This window comes from Desmodus rotundus, chromosome 4 (genome assembly GCF_022682495.2).
Source record: "Desmodus rotundus isolate HL8 chromosome 4, HLdesRot8A.1, whole genome shotgun sequence".
Taxonomy (NCBI): Eukaryota; Metazoa; Chordata; class Mammalia; order Chiroptera; family Phyllostomidae; genus Desmodus; species Desmodus rotundus.
The window spans coordinates 108468671-108494914 of record NC_071390.1 but is presented as its reverse complement, the minus strand read 5'-3'; the positions used below and the strand labels follow the sequence as shown (position 1 = coordinate 108494914).

General features: G+C 42.3%; 2 protein-coding genes across 7 annotated transcripts in view; one reads left to right on the top strand and one right to left on the bottom strand.

Annotated features, from left to right (window-relative positions):
• The window catches only part of FBH1 (F-box DNA helicase 1), a 44500-nt gene extending 35700 nt beyond the window's left edge, over positions 1-8800 (bottom strand). The window contains exons 1-3 of one of the 5 annotated variants that reach the window (XM_045186662.3): positions 8648-8778; positions 4444-4643; positions 3882-4016 (exon numbers count right to left, since the gene is read on the bottom strand). In XM_045186662.3, the coding sequence (XP_045042597.1) occupies position 3882 (1 nt within the window). In that variant the 5' untranslated portion in view covers positions 3883-4016; positions 4444-4643; positions 8648-8778. Of the gene's footprint in view, positions 1-3837; positions 4017-4443; positions 4644-8647 lie in introns of all 5 variants that reach the window. The other 4 variants (XM_045186664.3, XM_045186668.3, XM_024580584.4 and 1 more) reach the window with 4 other exon arrangements.
• Positions 8801-8954: 154 nt separating this feature from the next.
• On the top strand, positions 8955-21326 carry ANKRD16 (ankyrin repeat domain 16). 2 transcript variants are annotated; one of them, XM_024580598.4, is made up of 7 exons: positions 8955-9905; positions 12266-12486; positions 13887-13929; positions 16828-16936; positions 17616-17777; positions 18965-19043; positions 20328-21324. In XM_024580598.4, exons 1-7 carry the CDS (start codon positions 9526-9528, stop codon positions 20483-20485), a joined length of 1152 nt encoding a protein of 383 aa, XP_024436366.1. In that variant the 5' UTR covers positions 8955-9525; the 3' UTR covers positions 20486-21324. The 2 variants fall into 2 exon arrangements, with proteins under 2 accessions (XP_024436366.1, XP_071077374.1); XM_071221273.1 differs by lacking the exon at positions 18965-19043 and having other exon boundaries at positions 20328-21326.
• The last annotated feature ends 4918 nt before the right edge of the window (positions 21327-26244 follow it).

Below are 26244 nucleotides of genomic sequence, written 5' to 3'. Positions count from 1 at the left end.
ACTTATTGTACTTTCTGCAAGCCCAGATCATAAAATACTGTCTCAAAAAGAAGTTATCACTAATGGATAAAGATCTAGCATGTTTTCCTTGACTTTAGCCAGACGTTTATGTTCCCATAATAACCATAAATATTTAAGAGTGGGTTATAGCTTTTCAAAAATAAATTCATTCATCATCCCCTGTACAGTATATACCAGCTTCTCCAGGTGTCAGGACCAGAATGCAGTGGCTAATAAAACATTGTAAATTACCAGAGAAGACCATACTGTCTGCCTCTTAGCATCTAGAGGATCTCGGCATTGGGCATAGTAGAGAAGCAAGGCTCCCAAGTAGAAGATGATTAAATTTACCTGTAAGGATCTCAAAGGAGAAAATCTCATATTCTCCCTTAGCAACACATTCTAGCAACTGTACCTAGAATTCTGTCTCAAGTCTTTAGTCACCCATCCAAATATACAATATACCCCTAAATTCGGTTTTTGGAATGATACAAGACAGAAGCTGTGGGCAGATTTGTATGAACAGGCACATACACATACATAATGCACCTTGGAACATTTTCTGTAAAGAGTCCATAAGAATGGTTTTATTCCATCTTTCCCCAGCCAACTAACTATAATAATGATGCCACAGTAAAAACACAAAAGCACTGAAAATAACTACCAACAAGGAAGTCACATGTTTTGATAACATGTCTAAGAGTCAAAGCATGCTCCAAGAGGGTAGGACCTATTCCGTGTTTTCCGCTGCTGTACCCTCTGCATGCAGCACTGTGCCAGACACACAGTACATGTTCAACAAATACGGAAAGAATGAAGGGTGACGAGAAGGCAGGAAAGTCAGAATGGTAAGATTGGGTGGCAAAGGAACCTAAGCCTTAGATCATTAGAAATTTGCTGTAGAACTGCTTTCATTTAGAACTTGGCAAGGGCAGACCACATGGGGGAACCCTTAAATGTAGCACACCAGACAAACATGAGTATATCAAAAATACCCAAAGAACCCTGACCAGTGGGGCTCAGTTGGTTGGGCATCATCTTTCAAAGCAACAAGTCTCCAGTTTGATCCCTGGTCAGGACATGTTCCTAGGTCACCAGCTGGCTTACTCGGTCCCTGGTCAGCACGCCTACAAGAGGCAACCAATCGATGTTCCTCTCTCACATCGATGTTTCTCTTTCTCCCTCCTTTCCCATCTCTCTATAAATAAATAAATAAAAATTTTTTAAAGTACCCCAAAGAAACTATTCTGGAAATGTAGGTAATATGGACAAAGGTAGACTTTTATTTAAAGATGTATTTTTGTAAAATATGTCTGAATCTTAAATGCTTGTTGAAAAGATTAAATGTTTGAAATTTAACAAAGGCTCAGGAGCCAAAGAAAGTGGTGAGGGGAGTGAGTGGAAGAACACAGAGTTCTGCTTCCAGAGTTCTTGCATATTCCAATATGTTCTGGCAAGAAGCCATCATGGAAGGATATAAGGTTAACAAATCGGGGGAAGGGCAGCTAGACAGGGCAATCTGGCTTCTGGGTACCAATATGGCTACCTATATTGTCCATTTGCACTGGCATAACCTGAGCCATGACTGCTTACCTGGGATGCGGAGCTAACACTTTCATTGTATTTATATGTCCAAAATTACTTGTCTGACTTTAGCTAGATAGCATTCAGAAAAATTGGACTGCATTTTATCTGCTTCTCAGATCTCCAAGAGAGGAGGTGCTGTGATTCACTAAACTGGAAATCAGGAGCCCTGTGTTAAACAAATCTTTCACTAAAAGGTGCATGGTATATTCAGATTCGGAGTCAGAAGACCTCCTCCACTTGGTAGGTGTATTAATCACTAAAAGCCTTGAATTCTTATTATTAAAAAGGAGGATTATAATAACCTGCCACAGTGAATTCACAGAACAGTTATATGTGGTTCAAATGAGACAATATAGATGAAAGTGCTTTGTGACACCTACGCTGAAGCTGACAAACCGATCAGCTGAAATGTCAGAATTACACATCAACCACACCATTCTGAATGTCTTCTAGAAGGTGCATAAGGTTTAATAGCATTAATATTCTTGCAACATTATTTTTTAAACTATAGTAAAATTCTAACCACCTTTCTATTCTTATTAATATGCTTTTAAGCCAGCAGTGCAAATATAACTTTATCAAAATAAAGATGCTCAAATGCTACCTCTTCCTCCTGAGTCCCCCAAAGCCCATGGTACTCCTCCCTCCTCTACACAGCAGGTGCACTTTGCACCTCTCTTAAAGGACACTTATTGTTAGAAGCTGCTCAAGATTCTTTAAGGAGCAAAGTCAAAGAGGGCTCTGTGATAAACATGCACCAGTGAGAAAGGTATGGAGAGAGATCAGTCACTTGTGGACTTTCCAACATTTATAAGGCCCCAAAGATGCTCAACTGGGTCTCTTCCAAACCTAAGTGAGTATTTGAACCCCTATGGGAGACTCTACCACAGTGACTAACAGAAATGTGTCATATCACTCAGGTGTTAGGACAAAAAAACCAAAAACTGAGACCATATGACAATCACTTTGTCAAACACAATTTCCCCTTCCCATACTTTTTCTGCAATGGCTTTGTTACAGAGTGACATCTCTTTGATTCCCCCATTCCCATGGCCCCCTTTCTAAAGCCCCCAGCTCAGACAGCTGGTCCCAGGTTTTTGCGATATGACTTCAAAGTGGTGATTACCTGGAGTTTGGCCCTTTACCCATCATCAATCTCTTCTTCACTGTGATGATGATCATCCCATCCTCACCATACTTCTGGTCCCCACCCCATCCTCCACCAATCAGGCCCACTGATGAGATTAGACTCTGATCAGTCTCCCTTGGACTACAGCTACTACTAAACCTCTATTAGACTACAAGCCCCTAAAAGACAGGGAACATGTCTCATCACTTTATTCCTCACAGCACTTCGCACAATACTTTGCAAATAACAGATACTCAAATATTTGTTGAATGAGCAGTATGTGGCTCATTCCTCAATTCTGTTTTAACCTGCCTGGCTTCATTTTTTAATCTTTTTATTGTAAAACAATTTACAAAACAAGTCAGTAAAGTAAAATAGAAAGTAAAATAGATTGCTTTGGGTTTTGTGGCTATGGTCTTTTCTGGAAAAAGACCATAGTTCCTCTTCTTCCTTAGGACACAGCTAGTCTACATTTCTGCTAGTCAAGGATGTTGCCTTAACTGAGCTCTGGCGGAGGGAAAGTGAACAAAGGGATGTGTCCCTCTTCCAGGTCTGGCCCATAGAAACCTGTCATGCTTGTTCCTCCATTCTCTGCTCCCCTTCCAGTGAACGGGGAAGCGAATTCCTCAGGGCATCCTTAGAAGACACACATTCAAAAAGAAAGAGCCTTCTGCAGCCTGGGTCCTCAGATTATAGCCTATAGAGTGGCACGCCTTCCCCACAACTCACACTTTCTCTCTCTCTCCCCCTAGCAATCTGGATATACCTTAGACTGTTATGGGATTGAGGCCTGAACTCTGACTGTGAGATTACTGTATGTTTGCAGGTGTTACTATAGCCAGGCTTACCTTAATCATTCCAGGATCATTTGAAATTGATACCAAATAATTTCCTTTCTTCCCCTAACTTTACTAATGACAATTATACCAAAAAGTCCTCTAAAATTTACAGGTTACAACCCTAAATAGACAAGATTAAGATAATAAATACCTATAATTCCTGGAGGAAAAGATTATTATTATTTTTTTAAATCAAGGCAATTCTAGTACAAAGTACCTGATTAGAGAGATTCCCATTAATAAGAACCACCCAGGGCAGTCTTGCTAATCTAAAAAACTCACCAAGTCCCTAACCTCATCTTGTTAGTTCCCCACAAGTCTCTCACTTTTCTCTGAGGGACTCCGTAAAGATCAACAAGTAGATACTTCCCCTCTTGGGTTTCCTGTGGAGATGTCAGAGGGGCACTGCAATGTAGCTCATTATTACCAGGATTCAAGTACTTCACAGGCCACGATGCCACCTGTGAGGCATAAGAGCACAATTTAAACACAGTTAACAGTGTGATTCCTCAACTCTAGTAGAGGAGAAAATATTCTTTCCAGCCAGGAAGCACTCTGCTGTAATAAAACCATCCCATATGTCTGAGATACTTGTCATAATTATTTGTATAATTATATGTTTAGTATGTGTCACATACAAATAATTATTACTAGGGTATATTTTACTATTGTATTATTAACAATTGTTTGTGTAAGTGTGTACTGATATGTCTTCCAGCCCTGGACTGAAAGGTCGATGGTCTGGTGGGAGGAAAGAATGAGAAACTCATGCCACCCCAGCACCGACTGCATATTCTTCCATATATAACTGTAGAATACATGAACAACTGCACAACTACAGTACTTCCCTCTAAAGAAGTTTAGCTTGTTTCCAAAACCGTGTAGTACCTTTCAGTTCCTAAATGCTTCTTAGCTTTTAAAGTTCTTTCACATACTCTCATTCGATCTTCACACAATCCTACAGTTGTGCCATGATTAAACTGGGTCTCGCAGAAGGCTTGCTTGAAGTCACAACACAACTTGTAGGTGACAGAATGTGGCTCTTTTGACTCCCTGAGTCCCGTGTTCTTCCAGCTATAGCATCCTCCCTTCCATGGCCAGAAAGATTTAAAGCAGTTTCTAAAAACCTCAGGTTTAATTTGTCACTTTTTAAAAATCATTGTGCAATGTCATAACCAATGAATTAATAACAAGCAAATATATGAATAATGGAACTACAGGGAAAATATCACTAAATACTGTAGACTCAAAATGGAAAAACTTCAAAATATTTTCATCCCCTTTAAGTCTAAAAGAGACAAACGCAGAGAGAAAACACTACCAAGCTAGCGCTTTCCCAAGTACCCACTCTTGATGCAAAGCCAGGTTTTTCCCAGCACCACAGCCTTCTTCTCTACAAACCCAAAACTCAGCTCCAGGCTCACTTGTCCTTAGGTCCTTGCACATCTTGCAGATGCCTGCTCCTCCCTTAAAGACACATTCACATAACACTGCAAACTAGGATAGCAGGAGCTTCTCTCTGTGGATGTTTCTCACAGAAAAAGAATGATTTTTAAAATATTTTATTTATTTATTTTTAGAGAGAGGGAAGGGAGGGAGAAAGAGAGAGAGAAACATCACTGTGTGGTTGCCTCTCCCGTGCACCCTACTGGGGACCTGGCCTGCAACCCAGGCATGTGTCCTGACTAGGAATCAAACCAGCGACCCTTTGGTTTGCAGGCTGGCACTCAGTCCACTGAACCACATCAGCCAGGGCAGAATGATTTTTTTTTTTTAAATAAGGAAATACAAGAAAATAATCATTTTTTACAGGCTAGAGCATGTTCTTTTTATATATCTGAAAAGCTTTTTCTACTGTGGATTCATTCTACAGCACTTTTAAGTATTCACTATGTCCAAAATTCATTATAAACACCATGAATGCTTCTTCTCTTGGCATCTCTGGTGTCAAATGTCATTTTAGGCACCAAAGGGACAAAAATCAGTAAGACTTAGCTAGCCCATAAGGCAACTACCAAAACAAACACAAATTACTATACATAAGGCAATGTAAGTTCCACACAAATGCACACATGAAATGCTATGATAATATATAAATAAAAGTGAACAGTTAGGAAAGTTGAAAAAGGCTTTATGAAGAGCTCAGCCTCAATACATGAGTAGGATTCAGTACGGCAAAAGAAACAATATGTTCAAAATCACAGAGACATAGCACAGCATGCGTGTGATGGGAAGCTGAGTTTCATTAGAACAACGGGTTCAGGAATGGGGGACACAGCTGGAAAACGAAGTTGGAGGCACAGACTATAAAGGTCCTTAAATGTAGGAGTGGGCAAAAGTAGGTCTACAGTTGTTCATATGAAAAATACAATAATTAATAAATAATACAAGCATAAATTCTGTGTTTCATATACTCACACTGTAAACCTACTTTTGCCTACACCTGTATAATGTTAAGGAAACTGGACATTATCAGGTAGGCAATTCAGAGAGTCATCTAGCTTTTAAGCAGGGTTAGTGTTTATAGAATCAAATTTATGTGTTAGAACAGAAACGCTGGCTGTAGGGTAAACAAGAAGATTGTCAGGAAAACAAGGCAGAACGTGACTTTACTAACCAAAGCAAGAGTTGGTAAAGGCCTGAGAGCAGCAGCAGAGATAGGGAGTAGGGAAAAGTGAAGATCAATGAGTCTTTTCTAACCAGACTAGAAGACAAAGATAAAAAAAAAAAAGAAAGAATAAATACAACTGACATTTCCAGCTGGAACTTAATGATAACGTCATTAACACATTAAGAAGTAAAGGAGAGACAGTGTTTTTCTTTTAATCACTTTTTCCTAGAGTGAGGAGGGTAAAAGTTTTCAGAAAATAACTGTTTGTTTTTGTTTTAAAGTTATCTGTGGAGCCCTGGCTGTGTGGCTCAGTTGGTTGGAATGTAGTCCCATGCACCAAAAGGTCATGGGTTCAATTCCCAGTCTGGGCACATGCCTAGGTTTTGGGTTTGATCCCCAGTTGGGACACATACAGAAGGCAACCGATCGATCTTTCTCTCTCTCTTTCTTTCTCTCTCCCTTCATTTCTCTAAAATCAATAAGAAACATATCCTCAGGTGAGATTTTTAAAAAATTTAAAGTTATCTGTGGAATGCTAGGTAAAGCTCCAGGAAGTACTTTGAAATATGAGACTGGTCCTCAAAACTCATGTGAATGACAGTTGAGACTTAAGATTTGAGATGTTTTGGTGAGATGGTTCTAGAAGATGATTCCACAGCTAGAAGGGCAAAGACAGAACCAAATTCAGTCTTCAAACAAAGTCATCCCAGGAAAGACAGAGGGATATGATAAGCAGAGAAAAGATGTGACAACAAATCTGAAGTTAGAGCTCTAAGTCCAACACCAATAGTCTGGTGCTCTCACACTCACAGATCACAAAACATGTCAAATGATCATGACACCAATGACCACCGCTGAATGCTACATGATTATGAAATACAATGCAGGAGAAAGGAAAGCAGACAGACAAGAGGCAAACCACAATGGCAACGTGACTCCATAAGAAATGACACGGTAAAGGCCAGACGACAAAAGACCACACACTCCAAAAGCCTTTACAAAGGAAATGCGCAACCCAAATGGAAAATCAGCAAGAGCCCAGAACAGCTCTATCCATTTGCTTTCTGTACACCAAGCTTTTGCTCCAGAAAATCCCAGGGGCTGTGGACATATTTACATACATTATCAATTAGTTATTTACAGGGGGATACAGATCAAAATAAGTTTCTCAAAAGACAAGAGAACAGTTGCATTTGATAGCAGCTAAGTAACCATCTGGATTTAAAATCATCCTATTGTGAATCCAGTGTCTTTCAATTTTGTTTTTAAAACAGGGAAAGTGGAGGCAAGAAGCAAGAGAAGGTGGACTGATTTGTAATTAGGATGGGTGGAACATCTGCAGCAGAAACAGTGAAGCTACCAGATGCCTTAACTTCCATTTGTATTGACTCCAACAGCAGCATAAGGAACAATGCTTGGCATGTTCTAAAACTTCATGGATTTCAAACCACTTTCATGCCTTCTTTTTTTTTTTTTTTTTTGAAGTGGCAAGACACAATGGCAAACACTTTGGCAAAGTTGGTAAGAGGACCTGGTTTTGTCTCCATTTTGTCAATATTGCTCAGTAAATTAACCAAATTTAATCTGCTCACTGGTAAAATGGGCTTGTTTTCATAAGCCCATACCAGAGGACTTTTTTTTTTTTTTTTCATTTTATCTCCCTCGATTTACTTTAGCACAGGGCCTGGAACTAGCAGGCACTCACTAGGTGCTACCTTCCTTCCTTCCATCGGACTTTATTATAATCTATACTTTCGTGCCAAAATCACTGTTTAGGCCCCATCTATAATGATGCCTCAAAGGGTTGTTTGCAGGTTATATAAAGTGTTTTGTAAACCACAGAGTGCAATATAATATGTAGAGCATAATTGTTTCTAGGTCTGGCAAATAGTAGCAACTCCCATTTTACCTTTAAAGGAACTGAAAACACCAAGAGGTTTAAATGACTAGTACCTAACAAGATCGGGAAAGAACTCAACACCTACTCAAATTCCTTCCAGCCCCCCTTACATCTTGCTGAGATCTCAACGTATCCTCCACAAGCTCAAGGCCTTCCCACATTACCTCAGTTTTTCTTAGTATTCAGGTAAGGCGGAGGGAGACTACAAGAAAAAGAGGCAAAAGGACGCAATAAAATGACTCGCCCAAGGTCAAAATACCAGAGTAGAAAAGGAATGCTGGCTTGCCTGCACCTGAGGCCACATTCCCGTGACTCCTACAATCACCGAGAAACGACGACCTCCCCACTTCCCGAGCGCTGGAACGTAGTGTAGGTGCGCCCCTAGGCCTCCACCGTGCAAGCCCCGCCGCAAGCCTTCAGTTCACCCGCCTCCCGACCGCCCAGGCCCGGGGTCCTCACGCCCCCCGCAGACCCGTCCCCCGCCCGGAGATACGAGACCCTCGCTCAGGACCCCAAAAGATTAAGTGTTCACAACGCAGGGTCCCGCCCGCGCTCCCTGCCACGTCCGCGGCCTCACGCACTATGGCGCTCCGGACCGGGGCTGCTGCCGCCGCCGTCGCCCCCGGACCCGGGCCGTCTGGCCTCCCAGTCCCGGCGTCCACAAGGCAGCGCTAGACAGAGCAGGCCTCGGACTTCCTCTAACAGATCCCAGTGCTTCCCAGTGCTGCCGCGGGAAGAGCCAGCCCCGGGCTGACGGACTTCCCCCGCGGCCAATCGGAACGCGAGCGCAGAGGGGGCGCGGCCTCGGCCAGCGGCCCCGCCCTCCCATGCTTCCGCTACGGATTAGAGGCCAATGGAAACTTTCCCAGAGTTCCTCCGAGCTCTCGGGGACCTACGGAGGGGCAGCAGTGGGGCGGAGGTTGCTTCTGGTTTAGTGAGGGAGTGGCCGTGGATCCGGATGTGGGGGACCCCACCCCATCCCCAAGGGCGGTGTCTCCCTGATAAAGAGTGTGGGCGGTGGCTCCCGGCGGGCTCCTCCACCGGTGTTTCCTGCGCTCGGAGCTGCCGTCGTGCGGGCCCGGATGGGAGCTCTTCACTAGAGCGGGTACCTCACTGACTCCCTTCCCTGGAGGAAGTCAGATCCCATGCTGGCCCTACTACGACGCAGAGCGAGCGCGAGCCCTGACGTGCTCCAAGAGGCACATGCCCGTCCCTGTGGGTTTTACCACAGCTAACCCGTTATCCAGTGTTTTGCCCCAGAATGAAACCTGTACGGGCGGCAGCTTCCCTAAGTGCCGCGTGTCCCCGAACACGGCTTCGCCCGCACCTGTAGCGCGCGCTAGCAGTGACCTGCGAGGCAAGTTTGGCTGGTGCACTAACCACCTAGCCTAGGGAAGCGCGGTCTCTCCTCCGCCCCACCCCTGAGTGGGGTCCAGAGTAAGAAACGGGCACCCGGGTGATGTACAGTACGCCCATCCCACGCAGGGCAGGTCAGGGGACTCTGACACCTCGTTTGGCCCCGTTGACCATGGCGGCGCCCAGGCGGCTGTTCAGGCTGGTGCAAGAAGGCCGGCTGTGCAACCTGCGGGAGGAGCTACAGAGACTTGGGGGCGCCAGCTGCCTGGAGCTGGCGGGTGACACCTTGCTGCACTGCGCTGCCCGCCACGGGCATCGGGACATTCTTGCCTGTCTGGCTGAGGATTGGGACATGGACATCGAAGCCGCCAACCGAGACTACAAGCGGCCTATACACGAAGCTGCCTCCATGGGCCACCGGGACTGCGTGCGGTACCTGCTGTGTAGGGGAGCAATGGTCGACTGCCTGAAGAGGGGTGACTGGTAGGTGGTGGGATATCTAGGGGTATCCAGAAAGATACCCCTTTGCCGCAGAATCATAGATTCCCATTTACTTTGCCTCTACTGCATAGCTTCTCAGCCTTCCCCTTTAGGGCACATTGTTCCTACCCTTGGAGAGTCAACTGGTCCAGGCATTTGCTTCCCTTTATAAAGCAGAGAACAGTACAGAATATTACCAGATAGAATAATATCAGACAATGAATTGTCTGTACTACATATAACATGAGCCCCAGGATATGTAGTTCTTCTGGGGACATCTAGGTAAATGATTACTTCACCGGTGGCATTGATTTAACTTTTTATTTTGAAATAGTTATAGGTTCTCAGAAAGTTATATTCAAGGAAATGTTCAGGGAAGTCCCACGTGCCCTTCCCACAGGCTCCCCCAAAGTTAACATCTTACACAGTTACATCATAATAACAACTAAAACTGACATTGCTACAAACAATATGCTTATTCACAGTTCACCAGATTATACATACATTGTGTGTAGGTGGTGCTCTCTGTGATTTTATCATGTATAAAACCTTGCATAACCACTTCCACAGTCAAAGATACTCACTTTTACCATCACACAAACCAATTGCGTTCTTAGACCGATGTTTTCAGTACTCCCTATGTCCAGCTCCTTAGAGATTATGAAGGCCTTAAGATTCATAAATAATGAAGTTCTTGCCTACAAGTAACTCCGGATGTGATATAAATAGGGAACATAGCAGACAGCCATATACAGTAAAGAGTATTTACAGAAAGGAGAGGAGTAGGCCTGGTTTTGTTTTGAAGGTTGCACTTTGGGTGTGACTAAGCACAAGACTGATTTCTTGTACTGCTAGTAAATTGATCTAAAGACAGTTCTAAACCCTGGTGGGGTGATTTGGTTGGTTGGAGCTTTGTCCCATACACCAAAAGGTTGTGGGTTCAATCCTGGGTCAGGTCACATACCTAGGTTGCTGGTTTGGTCCCTGGAGGCAACTGATCCAAACTCTATCTTGTCCCCACTGCCCCCCCCCCCCGCCCACCCCTCTTCCTCTCTCTCTAAATCAATAAACACCCTTGGGTGAGGTTTAAAAATATAAAATAAGCCCTGGTTGGGTGACTCAGTGGATTGAGCGCCAGCCTGCAAACCAAGGGGTTGCTGGTTTGATTCCCAGTCAGGCAGGGTACATGCCTGGGTTGCAGGCCAGGTCCCCAGTAGAGGGCACACCAGAAGCAAGCACACATTGATATTTCTCTCCCTCTCTTTCTCCCTCTCTTACCCTCTCTCTAAATAAAATCTTTTTAAAAATTAATAAAAAATAAAATAAAATAAAATAAAGACAGTTCCAAGAGGCAAAGACCTCATATATTCCTTAAAGCAATTCTTCAGATAAGGAAACAGCCTCCGAACACACACACACACACACTAAAAGGAGGAGGTTCACTTGGTTACGTATTTGGGATGTGTATAGTCACAGTAAGAGATTTTTGGCTTTCTGAAATACCTTCCCTGCTTTTCCATTTACCCAATTATGCCTTGCTCAAGATTCATTCCCTCTGTGAAGCTCCTCTTGAAGATTTCAGCCTTCATTTATCTAGGTTTTCCCCCCATAATTTCTCATTCACTATCATTACTACATTACCTTTTTGATAATGAAACCTTAGAGATCATCCAAGTATAGTGAGCTCCACCGTGTGCCAGACACAGGTTCTAACCCTGGGAACGAGGAGATAAACAAGACCTGCCCCTGGTTTTCAGAAATCACAGCCCCCTTGTTTTGCAGACAAAAAGCAAAGAAGCTCATGGAAGTGAAACAGCTTACGCCAAATCATTTATGTTCAGTCTTCTGTAGTTGTGGACCCAAGTCAGTTCAGAAACTTACTGTAATCACATTGCTTTATTTGCTTCACCAGTGTATGCTTCTTATGGCGAGATGCTGTGTCAAATGCTCTTTTTAAACTCCTTTTCAGCAAATGTAATTAATAAATGGTTTCTGAGTGAAGTGGATGGGATAAGTCCAGCAGAGTACTTCTTCTGAAGTATTCTTCAGGACATACTTTATGGTGTGTATTAGCTCTGTCCAGATTCAGTGCCATACTATAAAGCAGCTCAGGAGCGGCTTTGCCTCTTCAGTATCCCCTTCCTGTAGGGGAATGCCTATATCACAGCCATTTTCCCCTTGTTATTTCACCCAGGGTCATCAGGACAGGCAGAGAAGTTGCCAGTTTTTCCAACTTCCCAGACCCCTGAGTCCTCTAGGTTTTTCATCTCCACGAAGGATGTATGTTTCTCTAAAGACCTGGTCACACCCTTCTAATGTCTCAGCTGCCCCTCCACTTGACAGCTTGTCCTGTTTGGCCTCAGGACTCCTCTGATGATGGCTTGCACAAGGAAGAACCTTGGGGTGATCCAGGACCTTGTGGAACATGGCGCAAATCCACTTCTGAAGAACAAAGATGGCTGGAACAGCTTCCACATTGCCTGCCGAGAAGGTGACCCTCAGATCCTCCAGTACTTGCTCACCGTTTGCCCAGATTCCTGGAAGACAGAAAGCAAAATTGGCAGAACTCCTCTGCACACGGCAGGTATGGTCCAGAGCTCTGCAGGCACGCAAGCACAGATGTGCCGTTTGCCTTCCCTGGCACTGCCGAATGTCACCAAGTTGGAGGGTTTTGGAAAAGAGGTCAGAGAATAAGAGCAGCTTTTGGGTGTTTTGGCATACGCTTAGTTTCCGAAGCTAATGCCATTTGTCACTTAACATGCTCTTCTTTCTTAGATTAGGTCACTGATCATGCATATCACTCCCACTCTCCCCAGCTAGACGGCAAGCTGGTTCTATTCCTCACTAGCGAGTTTCCTCATCAGCAAGCGAGTTTCCTCATCAGCAAGATAACGATGATAATGATGCCCTATCACAAGGTTCTTACAGGGTTTAAGGAGCCAGATGTATGTAAACCCCATAGCACAGTGCTTAACACGTGAGCACAGAACTGGCTGCTACTACTTTATGATCATTTCCACATTGTTTGTATTATTAAAGGCAGTAGGAAAAGAGATGGTTTTTTAAATATCCTCAGCAATACCTACCACAGCACTACCCATTTAAATAAATATAGGTGCTTATAATTAATACTTGGACCTGAATATATTTGACTTACCTAGTGATAATGTCAAATATAAATTTGGGGCACAGCTTTCACTGTTTTGAGTAATTATTCTTAATTCTGAATTATCTATTTGTACAGTATTTTAAATTAGTAACAAGCAAAAATGCAATGGCATAAGATGAAATAGATGTTAATGAGCTCAATAGTCCAGACCAAGAAATTTAGAAAATAATCTTCAGCCTTCTAGAGAGTGCACTGAGTTAGAATACAGGGCTGTTAGTCTCTCTAAAAGTCAATGCTTATGACATGATATAGCTTAGGAAATAAGCATACATTTGTTCTACCCACAGTGGGCAGGTAGAAACCAAGGAATTCTTTTTTAAACTTTGCCAATGAGTAGAAAATGTTTCTCTGCTCACAGATTGTCCGACTAGCTCCCCTACTCTTCTGGAGAAAGAGCACCCTGTCATTTACACAAAGTACTAGAGCAGAGAGTCAAAAATCTTTATTATTGACTATAGTTATTTTTAGTAGGTGAATTAAATTCCTGGTTATTTTGTCATGGATTACTCTTAAAATGTTTTACATTTTCTAGGCAAAAACTGACTGGTCCAACACAAAAGTGAAGGGATAAGTTTAGGATTGAAAATTTGTTGTAAAAGTACTAATAAAGACAAGATAATCAGTTTTGGCTATAGACCTATTTAGTAAAAACATTCTTTACCAGTTATCCAGCCAAATTTTTATTAATGCACCTAATGTAATTATTACCTTCCTGTAAGTCATAGCTAAAAAATGGGACAGAGACTGGTGCCAGGAGGAAAGAAGCCTTTTATATGTCCACCTAAAAGCTCTAATTCTCAACTCTCTTCTCCCAGCAATGCATGGCTGTTTAGAGGCAGTAAAGGTGCTTCTTCAGAGGTAAGAACAAAACAGCAAATTGAGGAAGATACTTGTTAATTATGACAGTTAATATCGATGCTACATGAAGAACTCAAATCATTCATAGAGCAACTAAGGCACCAAGGGAGAAGTGAACAAAGGACATAAGCAGATAACAACATAAAACAATAATAGCTAACAAACATGAGAGAAAATCATTCATTTGTCTGTTCATTAAACAATATTCATCTATTTATTCAGTACCTATTATGAATTGTACCAGATGCAGGGGCTGCAATAGAAACAAGACAATGTGGCTTCCCTCTCATGGAAGTCACAGACAGTGCACAAGTTGTGCTAGTCTAGTGACCATTACAAAGAATTGCAGGATCCCTACAGGAGCATGTGACAGGAAGACACAACTAGGTCTAGGAGTAAGGAATCTCAGCCCCAGTGACATTTAAACTGTGACTTGAAGGAGGCGGACAGCAGGAAGCAGGGGGGCATTCCAGACAGAGGAAACAGTACCCGGGAATGCTCAGAGCCTGGAAAAAACACAGTACATGTAAGAAACTGAAAGAAGCTCAGTACACGCTGAAGCCTGTAGTGAGGGGAGAATGGTGTAGGGTGGGGCTGGAGAGGAAGGCCAGGTTTTAGGTATTATTCTAAGCATATAAGATGCCACTGAAGTGTTTTAAGCGCGGAGATGGGTGGTAAGAAATCTGCATTTTTCAAAGATCCTCTGGTTGCAAAATATTGAATGAATTGGAGGAGAAGCAACAGTGGATGCTATGAAGGTTGTTGAGAGACTGTTGGGAGGCTGGTGTAGTTAGGAGAGAAATCATGGTTGCTGGACTGAGAAGCTGACTGTAGGGACAAAGAAACAGATTTGGCAATGTTTATGTAGAATCAATAGATCTAGGGAAATAATTCCATAAAATAAATGAGGGAGAAGGAAAAGTCAAGGATGACTTTCAGGTTTCTCACTTAAGCAGCTGGTGTGATGGTGCTTGTGCCATTTACCGAGAGCCGTGGAGGAGGAGTGGGTTTTGTGGGGAAGATGCTGGGTTCACTTTCGGACATGTTGAGTTGCATGTGCCTGTGAGACATCCAAGCAAAGACATCAGGGGGCAGTTAGAGGCACAGATATGCAGCCCAAAGGACAGGTATAGGCTGAGATACAAATGTGGGCCTCATCAACAAAGAAATGATGACTGATTTCATAAGAGTAGAACAGATTACCTGAGGAGACAATATACAGTAAGACAAGAAGAGAACTTAGTGCAGTACCCTGAAAGCACTGCTTATGTGTAAAGCTTATCTGCTGCAAATTGGACCATACTTGGTTGTTTGCAAATTTTTAAGTATTCATCCATTGAACAGACTTTTTTTTAAGTACTTCCTACGTGTTAGGTGCTCGGTGGTAAGCAAAACAAACACAGTCCTTTCCCTATAGGCTGGTGCGGAAGCCAAGTATAAACAATCATAGAAATAAATACCATAAAATTATAAATTGTAATACAGGTATCCCGACTTTCTGAAAGTTCGCATTATCCCACTCTGCCTTAACATGAGACCTACATTACTACCTGTTTTCACTAACCAAAAGAAATCCAAAGAGGATTTTTACTTAACAAGAAAAGCGGTTACTGTACTAATGTAGGTCTTTCATAAAAGTGAAGTGGTGTAGGTAATGCAAACTTTCAGGAAGCTGGAAATACCGCTTTACGCCACTTTGGCTTACAAATGGTTTCATAGGAATGCTCTACTTTCAGATAACAGGGGACCTGTAATACTAAAAAAAAAAATGTATACAATGGTACAGGGAAGCAAGGGTACTATTGATGTAAGAGAGAAGACAGGCCTCTGTGAGGTCCCACTGAAGCTGTGATGATAAGCTGGAGTTTGCTGAGTGAAGAATGGAGAAATAATGTTCCAAGCAGAGGGGATCAGCAAGTGCAAAGGCAGCAAAGACCTAGGCAAATGAGAGAGCAGGAAAAAGGCAGGACCATGAAGAAGGTAGGAGAGAAGATGATTGGACTCATGGAAAGTGAGGCTTAGAAAATAGGACAGGAGGTTGAAGGCAGGAACAGGAAAAGGGGAGGTGGGACAGAAGAAGATAGGACAAGAAGAAGGTATGACCAGGAAGACAGTGGGGCAGGTAGGATAGTAAGGAAGGTAAGAATGTAAGAAGATAGGGCAGGTGGGAGGTGGGACTAAGAGGATGGTAGGACATGTAGGACCAGGAAATAAGCAGGACCTAGAAGAAAGGACAACCAGGAAGAATGCAGTTTGCTGTAAGCACGGGGTGGTCATTATGTGGGCGAGAGAAACCTGGAGAGGTAAGTTTGTGCCACATTATCTTGGCCACCAGAGGTCATGCTGAGGTTCCAGATTTTGTGCTTTGTTTTTAGAAAGTATGTAGTTAAAGGTTTTTAACAGGAGTGGCCACACCCAAATTGCATGGTGATAAGACTATTCTGGTAGCTGTGAGAATGGATTAGCAAGGCAGAAGCCAAGGTGAGGAAAATGGTCAGGAGGTTATTGTCTTTTGACTTGGTCCTAAGGGAAGAAAGCAGAGATAGAAAGATACATTTAAAAAATATTTTCTGAAAGCATTGAGAGGTTTTAGTCATATATCGATTATGAGGGCCTAGGGATGACTGTGGGGCTTCTGGCAGGAGAAGCTGGAGAGCTGCCAGTCCATAATGCGGGGTGACAAAGGTTACATGAGGAGCAGATTCACTGTGGTAAATGGACGCACTGTTGAAGAGCTAAGTTCTGATATTGAGATGGGTGGAAAGAGGGAGAGTGCTCTGGATTTTCACAGATCATTTGTAGGGCAGGTCACCTACTGCAGGTGGTGAAGAGTCAACTGTTCATTGGGTCTGAAGCAGTGGCTTTTCTTAGCTCTGTTATTTTGGGTTCGGGCCCTAGGTGTCAGTATGAACCAGACTGCAGAGACAAGTGTGGCCTCACACCCTTTATGGATGCGATTCAGTGTGGGTACATCAACGTAGCCAGGCTGCTTCTTGAAAAACATAAGGTATAGTAATGGTTTGGTTTTATTCCTTTGTTATTTCCTATGAGTTTTAGGTCATAGGATAAACAGAAATCATAGTTATTCATATCCTGGGTTCAAATTCCTGCATTGCCACAGTCCCCGTGTGGGACCCCTTGACCTCTTTAAGCGTCAGTATTTTTATGTGTAAAATGCTGACAAATTTAAATTCTCCAGATGGTTACTCTAAGGGATAAATAATATAATGTACATAAAGCAGTTAGCAAAGTAAATAAACAGTAGCTGTTTTATAGTTATAACAACAAACTCCCCACTGAGTGCACCGTTCGCACACTTCAAAGCAGCGGTCCCCAGCCTTTTTGGCACCAGAGACTGGTTTTGTGGAAGACAATTTTTCCACAGACGGGGCCAGGGGAGGGAGTGGAGGGAGGGTGGGGGCAGGGGGTGGAGCTCAGGCGGTAATGTGAGCAAAGCTTCCCTCACCCTAACCTGGTTCCTAACAGCCAGGCATTGGGGACCCCTGCTTTAGAGCATTAAATCTTAACCATTTTGTTTGTTTGTTTATAGAGTCTTTTAAGAATCTGACAAAAGCTATATAACATCAGCCCAGAAAAATACACATAGCCCACAAAGTGTCAGAGGATCCATGGACCCAGGTTTTTCTGCTTCTTATTTTTGTTCCTATTTCTTCCCTATCTGTTAGGCTTGCATTTCTGCTGAGGATTCCCTGGGGGCCCAGGCTATACACAGGGCAGCAGTCACTGGGCAGAATGAAGCCATCCAATTCTTGGTCTCTGAACTTGGCATTGATGTAGACATGAGAGCAACATCAACCCACCTCACAGCACTTCATTATGCAGCTAAGGTTTGTTTCTTTTCATAAGGCTGTCCCTGGTTCCTTAGGCTTGCCTTACTCCACTGATGAATAGCTCCACAGCTCTATTTCTCTGGGTCCATCTCTGTGGAAGACAGAAATTGCTCATGATATGCTCCCGAAATGTTCATGATTCTGAATCCCTGTGTCCTTTAAATAGAAACCTGCCTTTTCATTTGTTGCTAAGTAGAAACTGAAAACACCCTTTAGTTCATAAAATGCCCAGACTTTATGTTTCCTCCTGCCCTTTTTTTGTCTTCAAGAATAGTGTTATTTGAAGCTATAAAATTCCATTGGATCAAATTCCTAGCTCTCTATACTTAAGTAGATTTCAGATGTTAAGATTTCTTTAACTGAGGCAAGGGAATTGCATTTACTGGCCTCTCCAATGTATAAAATATTTAAGACATGCAAAAAGTTTTCACTACAAAAGCAGCCGCTTATATTCTCCCATTTAAATGCTAGGAGTCTTTTACTTATTATCTTTAACATAATTGGCTACTTTTCTTGTTTTTCTAGCAACAAGAATAAATGTTTTCTGGGGAACTATACATTCTTGCCTGCTTTCCCCTATGAGAAGGTGGATAGATAAATGAGGGTGGGCTATGAGTGTGATCTGTGGCCACAGGGGTGGGGGAGTGGGATGCTGTTGGGTCCACCCACAGGAAGATCGAAACACCAACCTTAAGATTTTAGTCTCACCACACACTGATGGACTAGCTGGCGAGACAGAAAGTGTATGAATTGCCTCATGAATGATGATGCCAGCTATGATAAGAGTCCCACCCAGGAGAGGTGACCATCTTTTCTAGTTTCTTTCTGCCCTAAAGATTATAGCAAAGCATGTATGTGCTTGGGATAGTTTGTAATTATATGTTCAACAAGCAATCACAGTAATTACACTCATTACACTGAAGGAAATCCAACTGTTTTAGTTGATAGTTTGGCCTACAAAGTTGACCATCTATATTCTAATGACTGAATATCACCAAAACCTATTTTTAATGATTTATACTGGAATTTGAGGGTGATGTAATGAGTTTTCCTTTAGATATGAAAATTCAGTTTTAGCAGTTGAGTATTTTAGAAAAAGGACCTAATATATATATACACATAACATTAGTGTTTATGCTTAAAGGTCCTTGTCACAGTGATAACGAGTTTATTTCAACCCTCAGGAAGGACATGTGAGCACAGTTCAGATGCTCACATCCTTGGGTGCCGACATCAACGCTAAAGATGAAAGAAATCGATCAGGTAGGACTTCTGTGTGCCTTGGAAATTATCAGTCAGTGGAATGTAAACAATACATGGACTTTTAAAAACATTTTTTTTTTACGGTTGTCTATTTTTTTAAATCCTCACTTGAGGATATGTTTATTGATTAGAGAGAGAGAGGAAGGGAGAGTAAGAAAGAGGGAAACCTCAATTGCGCCCCAACTGGAGATCAAACTCGCAACCTAGGTATGTGCCCCAGCCAGGAATCAAACCCACAACCTTTTGATGTACAGGATGACATTTCAACCAACCGAGCCACACGGCCAGGGCTAAAAACATTGGTTTTAATATTCCAATACTAGCTTAGCAACTTCTTTAAAGTAACATCTCTGTTTGCAAAGCTATAGAACTATTGCTGTTACCATGGCAGTGATGGTGACTACTACTCATTACTACTGCTGTTACTATTATTGTTTTTGTTGTTTTAAACTACAACATTATATGTGACATAAAAGCACTTTCTATTTTCACCCATGATGCCACCAGCTATCCAGATATTCATTCTATAGATTCTTCATAGGTCATCTCTCTTTGAAGTATACGTAAAAACTATAGCCATTACAATTTTCTTAATTTGGGGCTCAAAAGGATATTATCAGAGCTAATTGTTTAAACTCGGACTTTAGAATAAACCTCAGTAACATTCTCTGCATCATTCTTCAGGAGTTTAGTGGGAGCTTCATGATGCTTCAAAGACTCAGAATTAAAAAAAAAAAAACAACCTCATAGAACACTAACTACTCACTCTCAGGCCACAGAGGGTGGTCACTGAGTCCAGGGACACAGACTTTCTCCTAAAGATGAGAACAGAACCAGGGTCCCTTCAGTGCTAATTTCTAACCAGAACAGGAAGATTTGTCAGTCGTTTTTGTTTTATTGTTTTTTTTTGGTGGGGGGTGGGTAGTTACATCATTCTTATTTGTGATGATATTTTTACTTACACACAGATTTTACAAAACTTTGAAAATGTTTTCTGTACCCGTTAAAGTCTCCTATTTCTCATAAACTTGCTTTGTTGCTTCAGACAAGTCTCTTAAATCCTCTCCAGTCGGTCTTGTTATTTTTAAGCCATTTCTAACCCAATCAGGTTAAAAGGGAAAATGTTTTGATCTAGTATAGGCAAAGTCATAAGGACAGATTATGGAAATATAGAACCTGTACAATGGAAAGAATCAGTATTTTCATTAGGAGCAACCTATCAACCAGGTCAGTATTGCTTTGGGGGTCGTGCACTAAGTTCATGTGACTTCTGTCTCTACTCAGCCCTGCACCTGGCCTGCGCGGGTCAGCACGTGGCCTGTGTCAAGTTTCTTCTGCAGTCTGGGCTGAGGGACTCTCCAGACATCATGGGCACCCTGGCTCAGCAGCTCACACGGAACGCAGACATCCTTCGGTGCTTCAGCCACAGTGTGACAGCATGAAGCTGTTTCTAAACAAAGGCAATAAACTCATGGTAACTTCTATCTTTCTGCCTGGTCTTTACCAGGTTCAGTGAAATCTCTGCCCTCCCTCTCCTACACTCTCCACTGCATCTGAGATTCGCAGAAGATGTGGACACTGGCTTCCTAGCTGGAGGGCAGGCACGCTCAGAATCTCTCCTTACCTGCATTTCATCGTGGCCTTCAAGTAGACTTGGTGTTTGTGAAGTCAGTGTCTGGGCTCTTTAGAGAAGCATGTAATGTGCATGAGTATAATACAGTATATAATACATTATATGTTTGTATGTGTATGTGAAATGTTTCATAGTAAATATATGGTTAGGCAATAATAATATTAAACAGATTGCTGTTAGCTTGAACCATAAATAATTGGCCTGTTTACTTTCTTTCATAGGCATTTTCTTGGTTGTTACAATGGTTTTAGTTTTGTAGCCAGCAAAGAAGTGCTTATAATGTGTTTTATTTACACAGACATTTGCAAGGAATTAATGAAAACAGTTCTATATTCTAAGCACTGCTAGTTAAGCTATGCTTTGATTTTGAGGTTATTATTTTTTTTATTAGATAAGTTTTGTATTTAATCCCTTAGGGTAATAAATATATCTAAAAAATCCATCTAAGATATTTTCAAAACTTCTATTACCTCAGTTGAGGAATGGGGTTTGTTGTTAAAGCCTGCAGGTCACATTTGTCCCATGCCATCTGCCACTGAAGCCTGTGATTATGAAGGAATGAACACTTGATGAACACCTTTTTAAAAATTTGTAGCAATTTAAACATTAAAAATAGGATGAGTCCTCAGGCATTTGGATTCTGTTCCCTTTTTTGGGGGGTGGGGGATCGGGGGTATGGTTTTCTCTGAATTGCAGAGGATAGTAATTAGTCCAAGTCAGTCTGGAAAGATCAAATGCATTCATCACAAGCAAGGCCTAATCCGCATGTTCAGTGTAATCCCTTAAGAGCTTGTCACACACCCAGCTATTCTCAGTGGTGTGCTGGGCTAGGTGAACAGCCAGAAATTCCAGTTCTTCTTTATTATTCCCAGATGGTACTGGCTGAGTCTTGTCCTGAACAAGCAGGTAAACATCTGTCAGTAACATAGCTTGATTATATGATCTTGTGACCTCTACGTCACACACATTGCATCTGCACTGATTCAAGCTGCAGTTAACGTTTCCTGTGGCTTCAGATATGTCTGTGTCTCTGCCCCTTGGGTATGAAGACAGCCCTGTTGTGTGCAGGTGGGATAGAAGATAAGTCTGCTGCTGGCTTCCTCTTCCCCTCAGCGTATATGTGAAGCAACTGTTAATTTGCAATGACTACGTGCGAGACCCGTTCACAAATGCAGCTTTGCTTCTACTGTACCCACTCGTACTAGCTCACCATCCGGCAGCAATGAGGAAATATCTGGTTACATGTTTGTTCCCAAGAGTTCCAGAGTTAGCAGTAATGATGATAACATCAATTGTGGCAAAGATATAGTGAAAATATAATAACCATCTTACTGTAATAATGTATTAAGAATGATAATGACTATAGTGATAATAATTAGTAGTATTTCCTACTTCTAATTACAGGTACTTTTCTCAGTTCTTTGAGTCTTAAAAGTCACCTCAGTGAGGCCCCCTCAAGCCACCCAATCTAAAATTTTGTTCCCTTTAGCATTTTATACTCCTTTCCTTAGTTTTTTTTTTCTCCTTTGCAATTACCACTATCAAGTATACTATAAATTTTGAGTTACTTCATCTTGTTTCTTGTCTGTCTCCCCACTAGAATGTCAGCTCCTTGGGCTGGGCTTTTGTCTCTCTTGCTTACTTACTAAATCTGCAGGCCCAGAACAGAGCCCGGCACACTGTAATGTTTGAAATTATTATATGATCAACAAGTGAATGGTATCAATTCATGTTTCTTGAACACTTACTATATCCTAGATTCTTTGCCAAGCACCTTACCTAGATAGTTTCATTTTATCCCTTGGCCCTTGCACAATGCAGCCCCTCCTATTTATTGTTCCATCCCAAGCATCCTTTCTCACCCAGCATCCTTTAAAGGGGCTACCCTCGGTTCCATCAACTCATAGGCACTGCTCAACCCATTGCAGTCCAGCCTAGCTGCTACTCTGTGCAAAGCTTTTCTCTATCAGGTTACCAGAGACTTCCCAATAACCAAATCAAGTAATACAGTTTTAGCCACATTACTGACCCATTCATTTTAATTATCCATCACTCCCACTTTCTAGAAGTTTTGTCTTCTCACCCCCAGTAGCATTCTCCAGGGATTTTCTTTCTGACTGTTCCTTTTTCATCTCCATAATGTCCTGTAAATGCTAGTGTGCCTGCTTCTGTCTCCAACTCACTGTTGTCCATATTCTGCCTATGCTCCCAGAGCCATCTCATCCATTCTCCTCATTTCACCTGCACCCTAATGCTGGTGACACTCCAGTCTCTAACCTTTATTTTCCACTGCCTGCTGTACATTTTTTGCATAGATATTCTTAGACTGTCCCACACTCAGTTAATTCAAAACCTAGGTTTCCTCTTAACGTGCTTACATGTGTGCCCATGTTCACTGCCTAACTTGATGACTGCAAGTCACCCAGTCACCGAGGTTGGAAACCAGGAATCTGTGACTCTTGCTCCAGCAGGAAGCCCTGCTCAGCTTATTCCACCCCAGCCCTACTAAGACTCCCTGGTTCAAGCCCTCAGACTCTTGTCCAGACCACTGTTGTGGCAGCTTCCTAACTGTTCCTCCTATTCTCGGTCTTGTTCTCTTCAAACTCATCCTCCACACAGCTCTGAGCTCCCACTCACATGACCAAGTGCACTGAGCTGCGGGTGGCTCACCAAGTCTCCCCTCCAGAGAACATGCCTGCATGCTCACTGGGGTTTCAGTGCCCTAACCAAGAGTTGCTTCCTCAGAGCTTCTGGCTGGTCCTGAAAGAGCACCTGGTCCACTGTGACAGTCTGTTCCTGAGACTGATCAGGCAGAAGTCCTGGGAAGAGATATAAATCAGTAAGAATTGTACCAGGACCTGATATATATCAATTACCAAGAAAGTATTTACAAAACAAAAATAGAAAAGGGGTTACAAAATGGAAAAGAAATGACAAAACTTTGGCCAAAAAAAAAAAATGGGGGAGAACTTTCGTGAAGGAAGTTCAGGTAATGAGATAAGGAGAGTCAGGCACTAGAGTTAACTGTGGCATTGGTAGAATTTATGAGCAGGTGGTAGGTCAGAGAAATGTCCCTTTTATTCTTGCAGATTTTTTAAGGCTCATTGTAAAATACACAACAAGTAAAGGAGAAAACAAAAATAGCCTGTAATTCCACTACTCAGAAGTCTGCTTTTTTTCCTCCTAGTCTCTTAAATATATATAGTTGAGATGATGCTACATATGCAGTTTTCCCCCTAATGTTATATTGCAAACATATCCTAATGCTCTTCAAAACTTTGTGAACTGTTATTTTATATTTTTAAAATATTTATTTATTTTCAGAGAGAAGGGGAGGGAGAAAGAGAGGGAGAGAAACATCAATGTGTGAGAGAGACATCAATCTGTTGCCTCTTGCACACCCACAACTGGGGACCTGGCCCAAAAGTCAGGCAGTGCACTGACTGGGATTCGAAACAGCGATCTTTCAGTTCACAGGTTGGCACTCAATCCACTGGGCCACACCAGCCAGATGCTGAGCTGTTATTGTTACTCCCTAGTACTCCACCATATTATTGTCCATATTTATTCTTTTATATTGTAATTATTGGGGGTGTTTTTTTGTTTTATTTTTTGTATTAAAGCAAGCATGTAGGGGGTGGGGACTAAAGAAAGGCTATTGGATCCCATCCCCAGAATGTCAGGGCTGAGCAAGGGATTGGGGAGATGGTGGGGCTTATGCATGCCTCTGCTCTTTGGATGTGTCAAGTGGTGAAGAAAAAGAAATACATAAGAAGGTAGTTTGACAAGACAGACTTTTATAGAAAAGATGAGACATGGAGAAGGATCCAGTGATACGAGGAAACTGGAGCAGTGAGAGAGCAAAGGCTCATTGATGGGGCAGGTCCAACAGGCAGTTGGGGGAGGCTGAGCTCCCAGTACAGAGGGAACATTTGGAAGGAGAGAGAGACTGAAGATATGGGAAAGTTTCAGGTAGAAGCCACCCCCATATTTCATTTAACATCACTATTTGGAGGGTGTGGGACTTATGGAATGTGTATGTTATTGGGTTAGCCAAAAAGTCCATTTAGTTTTTTCCATAAAGTAAAAGACACACTTTTCATTTTCACCTATAACTTTATTGATTTGGATATTTTGAGTACATTGGCTTGTAGTTGGGGGAGGCCAGGAGTGCTGCTAAACATCTTCCAATGCATAAGACAGACCCTCAGCAAAGCACTATTTGGCTAAAATGTCGATAGTACCAAGCAGCTTCGCAAAACAATTTTGGCACGTTCGATCAGTCACAGCACCTTTTCCACACATACTGCACAAATCTTTTTTGTGTTTCAGTTGCGTTTTTACCTTTCTCGAAATAATGGAGCATAATGCACTGAAAATGTGGCATATTTTCTTCCATCTTCAGTATTAAAGTGGCTGCACAAAAATCCACCAATTTTGATAAGTTTTTTAAAATGCATGACAATGTGATGGTGCTGACAGCTGTCAGAAATTGTTTCAAATGAAGTTAAAGACAACTAAGCACTACTAGAGCCATTGTCTGAGAAAAAAACTAAAGAACTTTTTGGCCAACCCAATACAGTTTCTACAATAATGAATAACAATAATGAATATTTGATAGTCTTTAGATTTCTTTTTTAAAATTTTTTATTGTTATTCAGTTGCAGTTGTCTGCCTTTTCTCCCCATCCCTCCAACCCACCCCAGCTGAACCCAGCTCCCTCCCCCACTTCCACCTTCCCCCTTGATTTTGTCCATGTGTCCTTTATAGTAGCTCCTGTCATCCCCCCCTCCTCACTGTCCCCTCCCCGATACCCCCTGGCTATTGTTAGATTGTTCTTAACTTCAATATCTCTGGTTATATTTTGTTTGCTTTTTCCTCTGTTGAGATTTTTAAAGGAAAAAAAAGAAATGAGGGCTAGCCTCTGACCTTAGCTGAACAGGAAGGACTTGCCTGGTGTACGTGACAAAGTTTTTTACAACATCCATGAGAAAGGGAATTCACAGTATAATGTGGGCAGGCCTAGGCATTCCTGAGAAAAACCCCAGGGAATAATTATGATATCAGCCACCCAGGTTCTGCCACTGCACCTTATCTGGCCTGAGTGCAGGCATCTCAGCCAGCCTTCAGTATCTGCCAATCTCTTGTTGCTTCTTCCCAGGCTGGTAATGGCTCAGTGCATAATCACGGAGGAGAGGTACATCTGGGGCACTTGAAACAACAAAAGAAGGTTTCAGTGCTAATTAACCCTTGTGCAGGGTTTTACTGCTTCAGAGACCTTCACAGAGTGGAGGAGAGGCAGCAGAGCTTAGTTATCAGTGTAGACTATGGACCAGCACTGTCTGCCCGCAGGAGCACAGTTCCTCTCCAAACTGAAGCCATTAGCAGAATCCAGTTCATATCCAGAAATCTTGCTCGAAGAGAGCCTGGGAAATGTAGTTTATAACTTTAGGGCTTCTGCAATGTAGGAAATCATTACAAGGAGATTGGAGTGGATCTTGAGTGCCATGTCCACCCACCAGACTTGGAATCGCCAAAATCTACCTTTTATGAAAGTGCTGATTCCTC

Coding starts and splice junctions, on each gene's coding strand:
- ANKRD16 (XM_024580598.4), top strand. CDS start 9,526: ATGTACAGTACGCCCATCCCACGCAGGGCAGGTCAGGGGACTCTGACA. Junction 13,930..16,827: donor GTAAAGGTGCTTCTTCAGAG/GTAAGAACAAAA, acceptor TTCGGGCCCTAG/GTGTCAGTATGAACCAGACT. Junction 17,778..18,964: donor CACTTCATTATGCAGCTAAG/GTTTGTTTCTTT, acceptor TTCAACCCTCAG/GAAGGACATGTGAGCACAGT.